Genomic DNA, 14874 nt, shown 5'->3' with positions numbered 1-14874 from the left:
TTGCGAGAGACTCATGTATTTTTTACACTTTTGTGTGTGAGGGAGAGCATTTCTGCCCATCAATGCTTTAAATTTTAAAGTTTAAAATTTAAAGCTTTAAAATTTAAAGCATTGATGCTCAAAATAAAAAAGAGAGTAAAATAGTGAGAGAATCACAAGAAAGTTTGTATCAGCATTCAGTGGTTGCTAGACCAGTGACCAGTAAACATGTGGCGGGTGTGTGCGGTTTTGTTCAGTGTCCCCACTAAAATTATGCGTATATCCATGCACATGTTTACTTGTCGGCTGCTCAGCAACGACTGATTGTTATTCTCACATACGTTAACGTATATGGATGATCTTGGCTGTTTTAAAGCAAAAACTAGAAAACAAAGCTATTAACGAAACAATGAAAATATTTGTTGAAATCGTTTAATACAGGGGTGAGCACGCCTGTGTGCTAGCACACAGCTTAATTTTGATAACGTACTCTTAATTTTTTGTGAACCATAAACAATTAAAAGTTTATGCAATTTTTTATTTATATTTTTTAATAATTTGCATTGTGGACGATTTTAGACAACATTAATGTTTAAAAAATGTTGAAATAAGTAATGAAACATCAAGAAAAATTAAATATTAATTCTCTCTTAAATTTGCCTCTCTCTCGATTTTGCTCAGCTCTGCCATAGATGGTCAAAATTACTCTTAAATATGTTTTAAGGGAAAAATATAACAGCGTTTTTGTTAGAATTTTTTTACTTTTTTAATATTTTTAACACACATACGACATCTAAACAATTACAAAAAACGATTTTATAAATAATAAAATAACTAAACAACATGTAAATGTTTATTTATGTTGTAACAACGAAAAAGAGAAAAAAACCACAGCAACGCTGGCGTGCGTGAAAGCCCATCTATGACAGCAACGCTGGCGTGCGTGAAAGCCCATCTATGGTTTTAAACCAGTGTTCACCAGCGAGCCCTTACTGAGAACAAGTGAGCGTAACTTTCAATGTAAAACACACAGTAACAGTGTTGCCAGTATTGGGGATTTGTCCCCAAAATGGGGATTTTTGTTTTAAAATGGGGATGAAAAATTTGAATTGGGGATCTGGGGATTCGGTGGGGAATTAAGCTCAAAAATTGGGGATTTTATGGGGATTTTTTTCTGCTTTGAAAATATCTGTTACATTACGCATTTTAATAGTTATGTTAAAGTTACTTAGGCGTTACGTCAACCAATAAAGGTGATTTTACTGCAAAAACGATCAATGGGTAATGAAGAAACAAAACTTTGTTTGATCTTATTGTCCCCTATTATAAAAGAAATGAATATTCTTAATATTACATTCCAAAGTGATAAAATGGATCCAGAAACTATATATCTCGAATTGATTATCTTCTTGTTGTGGACAAGAATTTTGAAACCGTGTGTAGGGGTAAACCTTTTTACCATTAGAGCTTTTTAGTTATGAACCCATTAAAGAAATGTTAAACATTTTTAATTGCTCTGTGCAATACTGCAGATACAAAGAACTTCTAGCAGACATTTTCTGAGAGTGAATATAAAGGCTACAAAAACTCTTGTTGGGCTTTGTGTGGTTAAATTGGGTTTGGATATTACAGTCTCATTTAAACCGGAATAAAACTAACCCTTTTGCACTGATTGGAGCTTTATCTCTGAAACTAATGGAAATTTAGATATTGTAGCCATTTTTATGGAATTTTGGTCAGTAGCAGCTAAACTATTGGAAGATGGACTAAGTATTTATTTGAAACATTTTTACAAGGGTGTTTGTCGCTTATGTCTGTAATTTAATAAAATCCGCAGTAAAAGTTGTTTGCACATGAGTATCTTAAAAATGTTGCACAGTGTTATATGAACTCATATAAGAAATGAGACTAACAATTCTGTATAATTTGAAATATTTCACGTTTTTAATTTTAATAATGTATACATCAATTTTTGTGTATTGCAATACAATATTAAAAATGCTGGTTTATGAAATAAATTTCATTCTTACAACTTTGTACTATTATTTAGTATAAAGAATTTCTATTTTCCTTAATATGGTTTCAAATAAATATATTCTCTTCGGTTTGTCATAATACATATGTTTGGGGATCTATTTTGGGGATTTTTGGGGACAAATTATTTTGAAATTGGGGATGAGGGACAGAAAAATACTGGCAACACTGCACAGTAATGTATGCTCACTTCCTCTCAGTAAGGGCTCGCTGGTGAACACTGTTTTAATACAACTGCAAAATCTTTTCAGTGTACCCAAAAAAACAAATAAAGCGGCATCAACCTGCTTGCATGACATTCAGTACAAGACTGAAGTAAAAAAAATCAAAACATTTGCTCTCTTACTTTGCGTTCGGGTCGCGTGTGTGTGTGTAGGCCCCAGCTGGGATATTAAGAGTCGTAGGCGATTATTGAATGTGCGAAAACCGGATAATCGATTATTCTTAATCGACTTTCGAAATACGGAGTCAAGTATAGGTGTGTACGATAACCCAATAATTTGTACAAATTCGTACAACTTTTTACTGAATGCTGTACGATAACAAAATTATCCAGCAAAAGAGAGCGAGTTTGGAGAGATTTTGGAGAGTTTTGTGACTGAGAACTTGCAAATTTTTGCTGGCAAAAGGTGTGTACGATAACTTTCCCAGCAATAATTACTCAGTCAGTTCCAGCAACCTCTCTCAGTGAATTTTACTCTCTCAAGCAAGAAAAATTGCAGAAAGTTATCGAACAGCATTTTGCAAAAACTTGCAAGAAAGTCAGCTGTTTCCGAAAATGTATGAAATTTGTTTTTGTTTCTTTTGATATTTTAAACCAAACGGAACAAAAACATAAATTTTAAAATTGCACTTTACTTATTTAATGCTTTAATCCTATCCACAACGCTTTAGAATCTAAAAAAATGTGCAATCGTGAAATTTTCTTGGTCGAAAATGTTAACATTTCGATTTGTTTACATTGAACATGTGATTAAAAGTCAGCTGATCAGACTTGCAAATTTTTGCGGGACAAATTTTCCCAGCAAAAATTTGCAAGTTCTCAGTCACAAAACTCTCCAAACTCGCTCTCTTTTGCTGGATAATTTTGTTATCGAACAGCATTCAGCAAAAATTTGTACGAATTTGTACAAATTATTGGGTTATCGTACACACCTATTTTTGACCAAGAAAATTTCACAATTGCACATTTTTTTAGATTCTAAAGCGTTGTGGATTGGATTAAAGCATTAACCCCCATTATTATAAGTATTCTTTTGTTATATTTTGGATTTACCTAACAGATTAATAACGTTCCGGTTAACTTAAAGTTAAAAGTGATGTTTGAATTTCAAGGAGGAGCTTCTTGGAATTAACTTTCGATGTAATAATTATATTTTTAATGCCGACAAATTGGTTTATTTTGCGTTTTCAAATCCATCAGATAGTAAAAGAGCACATGTAATATTGGCCCCAATTAAGTAAACTGCAGTTTTAAAATTTATGTTTTTGTTCCGTTTGGTTTAAAATATCAAAAATACAAAACAGTTCATTTGTATGCAAAAAATTATAAATATTACGAAAAAACAAGCATTTGAACCAAATCCGTAGATCAGTTCGAGAGTTATCGTGCATCAGCCAGTCAGCCACACAGACAGACGGAGGACTGACTAAAACAACTCCAAATTGTCTGAAACGGATTTCGTCCAGACATACTTGAGGTCTAAAACCATTATGTCGATGAGCATCAAGTTTGGTCGAATTAGCATAAACCTGAGGGTATAAAAAACAAATAAGGAAAGTCCTTAATCTACATTCTTATTTAGACCCTAAAGCCTAGTTCACACGAGCCATCAATGTCATATGTGCTGTAAATGTACATCCTTACAAACCGCTAATGTATAACAAAATTGGCATTTTCTTTACATTTTCTTTTTGCCTTTACAGTGAAATTACGTCTCCACATTTCCTGGGTAGATAGATGTGGAATGTTTTTGTTTTGGTACATATGGCATTGATGGCTCGTCTGAAGTAGGTCTAAATAAAGTTTCATTGCGATTCGGTTGAATTTTCTTATTCATTTAGGCGTCCCATAGTAAACAACACAATTTTGCACAGTTTTATTTTCAAAACATGTTTTATTTACAACTAAAATATTTTATCTAAAAAAAATATTACAATTATTAATTAATAAAGCTAATACAAAAATTTGTACAAACATACACACGCACACATGAAAATATTACAAAACAGAAAACGAAAACTCGCTTAGTTGGCAAACGATACGATATCAGAAAATCCATAGCATGAAATCTGAAGTTCAATGGTGGTTGCCATGGTTATTACAACAACAAAAATACAAAAATGTATTCAAAAAATGAAAAAAAACTAAATTTACTAAATTCTGAGGCAAGTTTGTAGCAAAAGATTTAGTTCAGACTCATCTTCATCTTCTACAGTTCTTCTTTGGTTAAAACGTGGACACGAAACGATTCGAGAATATTCAATTTTCTGGATAATTCTTGTTTCTTGGCGGCCGACACTTTGCCAGCCTTGAGGCGTTGCAGACGTTTTATTTCTTGTTCAAAATAATCATAACCCTGGGCCATCAGCTTCTCCATGAAAAGTTTATAGAATTGGGCACTCGCTTGATCCGTTTCTCTTTTCAATGACTGCTTTAATTCTTCAGCTTTTTGCAGGCGCAGCTTTTGTTCTTCTTCATTTTGATTGACAAAATTCTTGGCCAATTCATTGTATTCCTTGAGGCAACCCTCCTTGCCAATAAACAATTCGGTGTTGGAACTAACAAAAGTTTTCAAATTATCCACAGTGATATCCAAATGTTCGGGGAAATGTAAAAAGTCGTTGACACCATGGCGGAATAACATTATACCCGGGAATTTCTTGTCATCAATATCGTAACGTTCTCCCAACTCTTTGTTTTCATTGTCACCATAATCCTTAATGCCCACTGTGGCAATCAACAAGTCATCGGTTACGGCATGGGCTGCCCGTGAAAAGGCAGCAAAGGCTTCATGTTTTTCTCCATACGGGAAGGCAATGTCGAACTTCACCATGGCATAGGGAAAACGTTCAATGGTTTTATTGAAAATTATGTCATCCAAATCGACACAACCGGGACAGGTATTGGCCTCACAGTTGTCCACGACAAAGAGGCCAAGCAATAATAATAGAAACCCTAAATTCCAATTCATATTTCTGGTAATTTCTTCTTCTTTTGAAACAACACTGCTTAAACTGTAGCTTCTGTATCTCTCCAAAACTGACTTCTCTACCCGCAACCGGTAAAATGAAAACTAAATGCCTTCCCACTTCTCAGTGGAGTTACAAAGCTGTTGTTAGCCAGCAAAAAAAAAACAACACCACAATGTTCGAGAGTTGTTCAGCTTGGTGGCTGTCTGTGTTTGTTTTTATTTTATAATGCCGCAATTATAAAAACACTCACTCAAACACACACACATACAATCATAGGTGAGCTTGTTAGCCAGATAAAATAAATGCTGGCCTCAAAAGTCTGCATTAACCAAATGAGAAACAAGCCATTAAGCCAAGCACAACTCTCGCGGGAAACAATCAACAACATTCACATAAACAGGTTTCTATGCTTTACCTTCTTTCTTTGTTACAGTGTCAGCAGTTTTCTTTTAATGTTTGGGCCACGCTTAAATGAGAGCTCCAGAAACGTGAGTTAGTGAGTTAGCGACAGAGGTCTTTTAAGTTTGACTTAAGTCTCTCGTCATAATTTTAGATTCTCTTCATGGGAACATTTTAGTTTACATTGGGGAAGGAACTTCTGGTGCTATTGTAACTACTCAGTGCCTAGAACGTGGGCCTTCTATAGAACATCTCTTCTTATGGTCTTCCTTATTGCCAGAAGATAATCTGTATGTCTACACAGAGGAAAAAACGTCGATCCAAAATCAACACCGTATGGTGTCAACACGAGCCAACCCCAATGACCCCAGAGTCAGGGAACTGGCACTGGAGGTTAACAGGCTGGTCGGCGAGCATAAGCGGAACAAGTGGTTAAATCATCTGAAGAGTTGCAACATTGGAGCCGTGAGTTGTGGGCAACGGTTAAGTCACTCTCGAACCCTGGAAGAAGGGAAGATAGGACCTCAGTCGCGTTTGGCTATGTTACGTTGACTGACCCGAAGAGGTGCGCAAGTTATTTCAATCGACAGTTTGTCGAGCACCCCAAGAGTGACATGGCGAAGAGTACTACGTCGCATTAGATCTCCTCCTGCCGAGGATGAACCACCACAGTTTACAATGGATGATGTTGCCAATGTCATTAGGAACTGTAACGTGACAAATTGATCACATACATAAAACCAACGACAGCGCTGCCCCACTACCACAACAACATTACAACCGGCCAACGGAGATTAGCAAAGCCACACTACCCAACAGCGTCACAACCTGCCAATCCATACTAACTGTTGGGTTCGCTTGCGATTCAGTGGAATGTGTGTGTTACAGTGCAATTTTAGGCAAGCGACAGCATAACAACTGCAGAGTAATTCTCAAATGCTCTGTGCGACTGTACACACTAATATTTCAGTTTCGTTGGCGAAAGGAGGCTTGCTACTGCAGGGAGCCAGCCATACGGGCTTGAGTACAGTTGTGTGTTCGTGGTCCGCCAACCGACACGGGAGTGTAGAGAGGTTGGAAAGTATTTTTGAGAGCTACCCCTTTGCGCGGTGGCTAATACATTCACTCCACCTTCGGGTGTTGTTCCACTCCACCTCCGGGTGTTGTTCCACTCCACCTTCGTGTGTTGTTCCACTCCACCTTCGGGTGTTGTTCCACTCCACCTTCGGGTGTTGTTCCACTCCACCTTCGGGTGTTGTTCCACTAGTCAGTAGTCGTAGAATACCGTAGAGGCTAACGTAGAACTAACACTAACGAACGACAACACGAACAGCCGAGCCGAGTGCAGAATCACCGAGTAGCCGAACACCGAATCTCCGAGTGGCCGAACAGCTACAGCACCGAATCACCGAGTGGCCGAACACCTACAACCCGAATCCCCGAGTAGCCGAACACCGATCATCAGTGGCCGAACCCCTAACACCGAATCACAGAGTGGCCGAACACATACAAACTCCGAGTGGCCACACATCTACGACACGAATCACCGAATGTCCGAACCCCGAACACATACAAACTCCGAGTGGCCGAACATCTACAACACGAATCACCGAATGACCGAACACTGAACCCTAAACACCGAATCACCGAGTGGCCGAACACATACGAACAACGAGTGGACGAATATCTACAACACGAATCACCGAGTTCCCGATTATCTTCAAATCGTCGCCGAACAGCGAATCATCGAGTTACCGATTATCTTCAGATCGCCTACTACCGAACAGCGAATCACCGAGTTCCCGATCATCATCAAACCATTTACTGAATCCAAGTTGCCGATTCCCCAGCCAATTATCCTTCTTATCGTATTTAAACATAAGTAGATTATAAATTAGTTTTACATCAATAAATATCCGATTTAACCCCCAGGAAAGGGAGAATACTCGTCTTATTATTCCGTAAGGTTTAGTGGGCCCTTATGGCGACCCTGGACACGACTAAGTCTATCCCAGCCTACGACAAAACCACGTTACAGAACGCTAAATCATCCAAAGCGTTAGGCCCTGATGGAATCTCCATGGTAATGCTGAAGCAGCTGGATGAGCCGGGAGTAGAGTATCTCACTAAAGTTCGCAACTTGTCAGTGTGGTCCCACTACGGAAGCGCGGCAAGGATGCCAGCAAAAGTGAATCGTACAGGCCGATTTCGCTTTTGTCGCCCGTAGCAAAGACCCTTGAGGCCTTAGTCCTCCCCAGTATCAGAGATAGCTATCAAGTTGCCGATCATCAGCATGGATTCCGTAAGCAGCACAGCACGACAACAGCGCTGCACGTCATTACCACATATATTTGTCAAGGACTCAACCAGAGACCGCCGTGTGATAGCACAGTGATGGTGGCGCTTGACTTATCAAAAGCTTTTGATACAGTCAGGCACTCCACGCTGTTTGAGGACATTGAGCAGACAACCCACCGGCCAAGCTTGAAACGTTGGATAGTCAATTATATGTGTGGACGCCAGTCGTACGTGGAATTCAGAAACAAGAAGTCTAAACCCCGTAGAGAGAAACAGGGTGTTCCCCAAGGTGGGGTGATATCTGCGGAACTGTTTAACCTCTACCTCTCCTGTATTCCGCCCCCTCCAGACGGCATCGAGATCGTAACGTATGCGGATGATTGCACGATCCTGGCATCGGGTACCAATCCTGATGACATCTGTGAGAGACTGGGCAACTATTTAACCGATCTTACCACCTTTTTCCATTCGAGGAATATGCAGATTTCCGCCACAGAATCATCAGCCACTCTTCACCACATGGACAGCGCAGTTTGGAAAGGAATTGAATGTCGTGGTCGACGGTAGCAGAATTCCGACCACAAACTGCCCCAACATTTTAGGGGTCACATTCGACACTACTTTCACGTGGTGCCCGCACGCCACAGCTATCTGCGATAAACTGAAATGTAGAAACAAGGTCCTCAAGTCCCTAGCCGGCAGCACTTGGGGTGCAGATAAAGAAACCTTGTTGACCACATATAACGCGATAAGTCGGTCTGTGGTAAGCTATGCGGCGCCAGTCTGGTCCCCGAGATTATGTGATACGAATTGGAGAAATATTCAAACTTGCCAGAATGCCGCCCAGAGAACAGCAACAGGGTGCCTCCTCAAATCTTCCGTGGACCATCTACTTGAGGAGGCAAAGTTTTTTCAGTAAAGCAACACAATGAGATACTTTCGTTGCAGTACCTGCTTGGATGTTACCGTACAAGCCATCCCAATCACCAACTTGTGGGTAGGCCCGACACATTCAGGCAGATCAGGAAGGATATCCATGCTCTAGAGGGAGAGGACCAACGATACAGGAGAGATCAACAAGCACATCAAGCAGGTTTAAATAGTATTCATGCGGATACAGTTGCCAAGGCCTTAAGCAATTATAGTGTGAATAATGTCCTCGAAATACATCCCCCATCTATTGCAGCTGAGGAGCGTCAGCTGCCACGACAAACTAGAGTAGTTTTGGCTCAACTACGCTCGGGATATTACAGTCGCCTAAATTCTTATTGGGCGGAAATCGACCGCGCCGTGCAAGACATCTGCCCAGTATGTGGCATGGGCCCGCACGACACAAAACACCTTTTCAACTGCCCAGCCAAACCTACTCATCTAACTCCAGTGGATCAGTGGTTACATCCCATCGAAGCAGCCACTTTCCTGGAACTGGAGATAGACCCAGAGCCAGATTGAACAGAAGAACAAACATACAAACATAATAACAAACACTGTTACAACAACAACAGCCTTAAACTGCCCTTAAGCGAAAACGTTGATCTTTTTTGAGGATAGTACCCGAAGGGGTTGTTCGATATAAACATTCTTGGAACTTGATGTAAGTTTGAGAAAAATATTACAATGTTGAAATGGTGGATCGTGACTACTAGCCATTTAGGTCGGTAGGGTTTTTAGCGATTTTGGACCAGGAAGAATGAACTTGTCTATGAAAAACATTATGTTGCCGTAAACAGGACCGCCCCCAAAGGTATTCTTTGAGAAACACTCCCTCTTCAATATTCTTCAAGAAATCCCCGATCAAAAAATATTCAATCGAAAATTACGATTATTGTCCCAATAAATCACTAATAGCTCAGTCAAAATAGACATGCGTATAAGGGGAAATAGCAAAAATTCCCACAAAGCTGAATTTTGGTGGAGAGCTAGGGTTTACCATTAGAAGCAACGTCCTAAAAGTCCCCATCGATCCCATGTGTGCAAAAACAGTTATTCGGTGTCAAAGGTCATTTTTGGAGGCATTATTCAGTTTTTTTTTTAATTTTTCTCAAAAACGGTAAGACTTAAAAGATAGGTATAATTTCGCTCTTCAAGGAAACATATATTTTTTGGGGGGACAGACCCGGTTCCTTCCGTTATTTTAGCCGGTTCGTCTGAATATGTGCATATTTTTCCTATAAGTGCATAAAAATCATGTACTTTTAGAACAGCTATATCTCCAGAGTGGTTCCTTTTAGGATAAAATATAATGACCAAACTTGTAGATAATTTGTATACCCTCCACCATATGGAGGGTATAATTAAATTTGTCATTCCGTTTGTAACACATCGAAATATTCGTCGAAGACCCTATAAAGTATATATATTATTGATCAGCATAAAATTCTATGTCGATTTAACCATGTCCGTCCGTCTGTCTGGTGAAATCAAGATACAGCTCGCAATTTTAAAGGTAGACAGTCAATATTTGGTGCAGAAGTTTTTAGTACTTGCAGGATGGTTGGTATTGAAAATGGGATATATCGGTCCACGTTTTGATATAGCCCCCATAGAACGGTACCTCCCGATTTTCGGTATTTTTAAGGTTTTAGCTTCATTATCCCACCAAAATGACTGAAATTTGGTACTTAGTATACGTTAGTGGTATAAAACTTTCTCCCAGAACTTTGTCGGTATAGGTCCACGCCTTCATATAGCCCCAATAGAACGGTACCTCCCGATTTTCGGCATTTTGAAGGTTTTAGCTTCATTATCCTACCAAAATTGCTGAAATTTGGTACTTAGTCTAAGTTGGTGGTACAAAACTTCCCATCAGAACTTTGTCGGTATCGGTCCATGCCTTCATATAGCCCCCATAGAACGGTACCTCCCGATTTTCGGTATTTTGAACGTTGTGGCCTCAATATTCCACAGAAATGGCTGAAATTTGGTATTTAAACTTCGTTGGGGGTACTCAAACTTCCCCTTTAAATTTGTCGGTATAGGTGGTGGAGGATACAACAAGTTCGGCCGGCCGAACTTAACGCCGTTCTTATTTGTTTAGTCTTCCATAGGGATATAAAATATTCCAGAAAGGATTTATTAGTATAGGTCCACGTTTTCCTATATCCCCCATAGAAGCATACCTCTTAATTTTTGGTATTTTTTAGGTTTTAGCCACATTGTTTTACAAAAATATTGGTATTTGCCTTTTTCATAAACGAAAGGAAACGAATTGTTCCATTTTACTTCAATACAACTCGTGGTGGAGGATATAACAAGTTCGGCCCGGCCGAACTTAACGCCATTCTTACTTGTTCTGTCTAAAATATTTACTTTAATCATTTTTTGATTAGATCAACGCTTTTCAAAAAATAAATCCGAAAACCTAAAAACCCTTAAAATTTGACCTTTGACCCCTAATAACTTTTTTTGCACACATGGGATCGATGGGGACTTTCAGGAAATTGCTTCTAATGGCAAACCCTAGTTCACCACCAAAATTCAGCATTGTGGGAATTTTTGCTATATCAATGTCTATTTTGACTGGGCTATAAACACACTCTTCAAGGTATCCCAGATTATTGCCGTGACTTCTACCCCTTGTTTAAAAAAACAAGATTATAACTGTAATGGTCCCACTAAAATATTCCCTACTAAATTTATGAGTTTAGCCTTAATGGTCCCTCAAACTATTCTATAAACACAAACATGTTTTTCCCCCATTGTAACTTCAATAGTCCTTTAAAATTTGTTTTTAAGTAACTCGATTATAGCTCCGATAGGTCCTCTAAAACTATTCTTAAAGAAATCCATTATAGTCCCTTAAAAATATACTTTACATAGTCCCTCAAAAATCCAGTCTAAGGAATCCACAATTATAACTCTGATAGTTCCTTCAAAAATAATCTTTGAATAAACTACGATTATAATATACGAGCCAGGGCGCGATTATACATGTATCTGATATTATTTAAGAAATATCGATTGATGGCCATACTTACTTACTTAGCTGGCCCATTACAGAACATTTGTTCCATAAGCCGAACTAAGAAAAGATCTCCAACTCTCTCTCTCTGTTTAGTGCTTCGCTTTCTGGAATACCGCGGCTTGTCATCTCTTCATCCACTTGTTTGCGCCATCTATTCTTTGGCCTGCCAATTCTGCGTGCACCGCCATGCGGATCGAATTTATACGCCTTTATAGCGGGTTCATCATCGCTTATTCTTATGATATGGCCTAGCCAAAGAAATCGTTGCATCTCGATACGTTTATCTATACTGATGTCGTTGTATAGCAGATACAGCTCGTGGTTCATACGACGTCGATATTCACCGTCATTCATTCAGATTGGTCCATAGATCTTTCAAAGAATTTTTCTCTCAAACACACCAAGCACTGTCTCATCTGCTTGCGCAAGTACCCAGGCTTCTGAACCATACATCAGTACGGGTAGTATCAGTGTTTTGTAAAGCATTGTTTTTGTTTTACGAGATGTGGCTTTATTCCTAAACTGTTTACTCAGCCCGAAGTAGCATCTGTTGGCCAACACTATTCTTCTTCGTATTTCACAACTAATGTTGTTGGTAGTGTTTACGGCGGTGCCGAGGTAGACGAAGTCCCTTACTACCTCAAAATTATAGGAACCAACGTCAATAGTTGGCCCGATCTCTATGGACGCATTGCGCGTCGACACCATTAACTTGGTCTTCTCACCGTTTACCGCCAGACCCACTTTAGCAGATTCTCCTTCGACCTTCATAAAGGCATCAGTTACTTCTTCTACTGATCGGCCCATGATGTCTATATCATCAGCATAAGCAAGTAACATGTGACTATTGGTGTAAATTGTGCCACTTCTTTTGACGTTTGCCTCTCGTATAACCTTTTCCAGCAGGATGTTGAAGAGATCACACGAAAGGCTGTCTCCTTGTCTGAAACCTCTTTTGGTACCAAACTCCTCGGAGGGGTTCTTTCCTATTTTAACTGAGGACCTCGTGTCAGTTAAAGTCAGCTATAATACAGTGCGTCACCTTTAGGTGTTGTTGTGACGCCTTTCCCAAACCATCTTATTTCCTGTATGGCAGTAATATCGGCCTTGTACTTTTCAAGTACGTCTGCCAATGCGAAGACTGCACCTTCTCTATAAAGAGTGCGAACATTCCAGGTGCAGATTCGTAGATCATGGTCCTTAAAACGTTTGCGGGGTTCGTCAACTTTAGAGGGGGTTGTTTTTCTTTTCTTTCGTTTTTTCATAGTAGGCTGTTTTTTCTAGGCGAGGGTTACTAACCCGACGCCCAAACCCAAGTTTTTAACGTTCTTATGTGTGAACGCGCGGCACATGTTAGCTCACTACTTTTAACGGGTGTTAAAGGCAGTTCCCCAGGTGACACCAAGGGGAAGTCAGTGTCCACTTGAGATGAAAGAGGGACCAAGATAAATCCTGGGCTTTGCCATGTTAAAGCCGGTCAGGACCGTTCCTTGGTATCTCCCATCCCCTACGAATTGATGCCCATAGATTTCTTAAAAAAATCTACGTTTATCGCTTTAATGTGCGAACATTACTACCAATCCCACTTTAACAGATTCTTTATCACCTTCAGAGTTGTAAGTTATTCCACTTTGATATTTTTAACTAATAGAAATCGATAAACTTTTTTGTATAAGTGATAGTATTTTTTTTTATCGCACCATTTAACTAATATAAAAAATATTTCATCGCTAGAAAAAATAAAATTCAACACTTATCTTAGTTAATATGATAACGCGTTTATCAAAATATTTTCGACGTTTGTCAATATGAACACTATTTTTATCGCGTGAAAATCAATCAAAAATTAATTAGATATTTCAAATTTTGTTTAAAACGGTTACATTTTTTTCTGTGTATAAATCTTTGCCATTTCACCGTCTCAAAGTTATAAGGTTTTCTCATATTTTTATTGTTACCCCCATAAATTCTCCTTGCAGTGTATTTGGTATTAAAGAGATTCAACTTGTTTTATTCTCATAGGTGTAAAAAGAGAACAAACTTTTTTTGTTGACACTTTTCATTTACCTTACCATCATTAATTCTGATCTGACTGACTATACGTTGTTGTTTATTTAGGTTTAATGATTTATTGTGTTGCTCTTCGTTAGAATAGCGTTTGGACCACGTCAGTGTTATTGGATGATCAAATAACATGACATTCACGTGTAAATGTATTCTTGTGTTTTCATTATTTGTTCATTATTTTTATCGATTAAAATTATAAAAAAAGTTGTTTACATATATATAGCTGCAATCAGAAGATTTATTATTTTACACAGAAATATAGATTTTATTATTTAAAATTTAAACAAAATTTCATAGGAATTTTAGAAACATACACAAACATATGTATATGTTAGGGCTATATACATATACTTCTAAACCGATTTGAACTAATTTTGGTAGAACTTTCGACCTGTTCCTTGATTACAAGTATACATACGGCGGATGTTCCTCAATCACCTCAGAAAATGGTTTTTGTCAATCATAAAGCGTGAATATGGGTCTTTTTCGAAACCTTTTGCATGTTACAAATAATTAAAATTTTTCAAATAAAACTAGAAAACTCATTAGTTTCCCTCCCCCCTTTACAACTGAACATCACTCAATTATACGATTTATATCAAATTCATTTAAATACAACAACATAAAATATGACAACAATTAATGATGATTTCAAAATATGTATTTACACACCATCATACGCACTTTATGCGCTGACCTAATTTGTTTGACATACACATGTATAGTTTATATATGTATGTACCTATGTACATACATAAATATCTAGACATGTCGATTTTCGGGAATCAATTAAGAAAATTGGCCAATTTCCATTAAGTACCTTTACTGTTATTTTTTTTTTCGTTCGTTTTTTAACGAGTAATCAATAAACCCACAATATACGAGTATTGTGGTCGCCTGGCCAAAAAAATAGGATGACAGGATATGAAAGTCATTTA

The 14874-nt window shown here is 38.4% G+C and overlaps 1 protein-coding gene across 1 annotated transcript; it reads right to left on the bottom strand.

Annotated features, from left to right (window-relative positions):
* Window positions 1–4120: 4120 nt before the first annotated feature.
* Window positions 4121–5352, bottom strand: wbl (endoplasmic reticulum protein 29-like protein wbl). The gene has a single exon (XM_073989906.1). The coding sequence runs from the start codon at window positions 5205–5207 to the stop codon at window positions 4446–4448; it is 762 nt and encodes a 253-aa protein (XP_073846007.1). The 5' UTR covers window positions 5208–5352; the 3' UTR covers window positions 4121–4445.
* Between the last annotated feature and the right edge of the window lie 9522 nt (window positions 5353–14874).

The sequence above is a fragment of the Musca autumnalis genome, unplaced genomic scaffold (genome assembly GCF_047663935.1).
Source record: "Musca autumnalis isolate F117 unplaced genomic scaffold, ASM4766393v1 scaffold_5, whole genome shotgun sequence".
NCBI lineage: Eukaryota > Metazoa > Arthropoda > Insecta > Diptera > Muscidae > Musca > Musca autumnalis.
This window is presented reverse-complemented; position numbering and strand designations above follow the sequence as displayed.

Coding starts and splice junctions, on each gene's coding strand:
- wbl (XM_073989906.1), bottom strand. CDS start 5,207: ATGAATTGGAATTTAGGGTTTCTATTATTATTGCTTGGCCTCTTTGTC.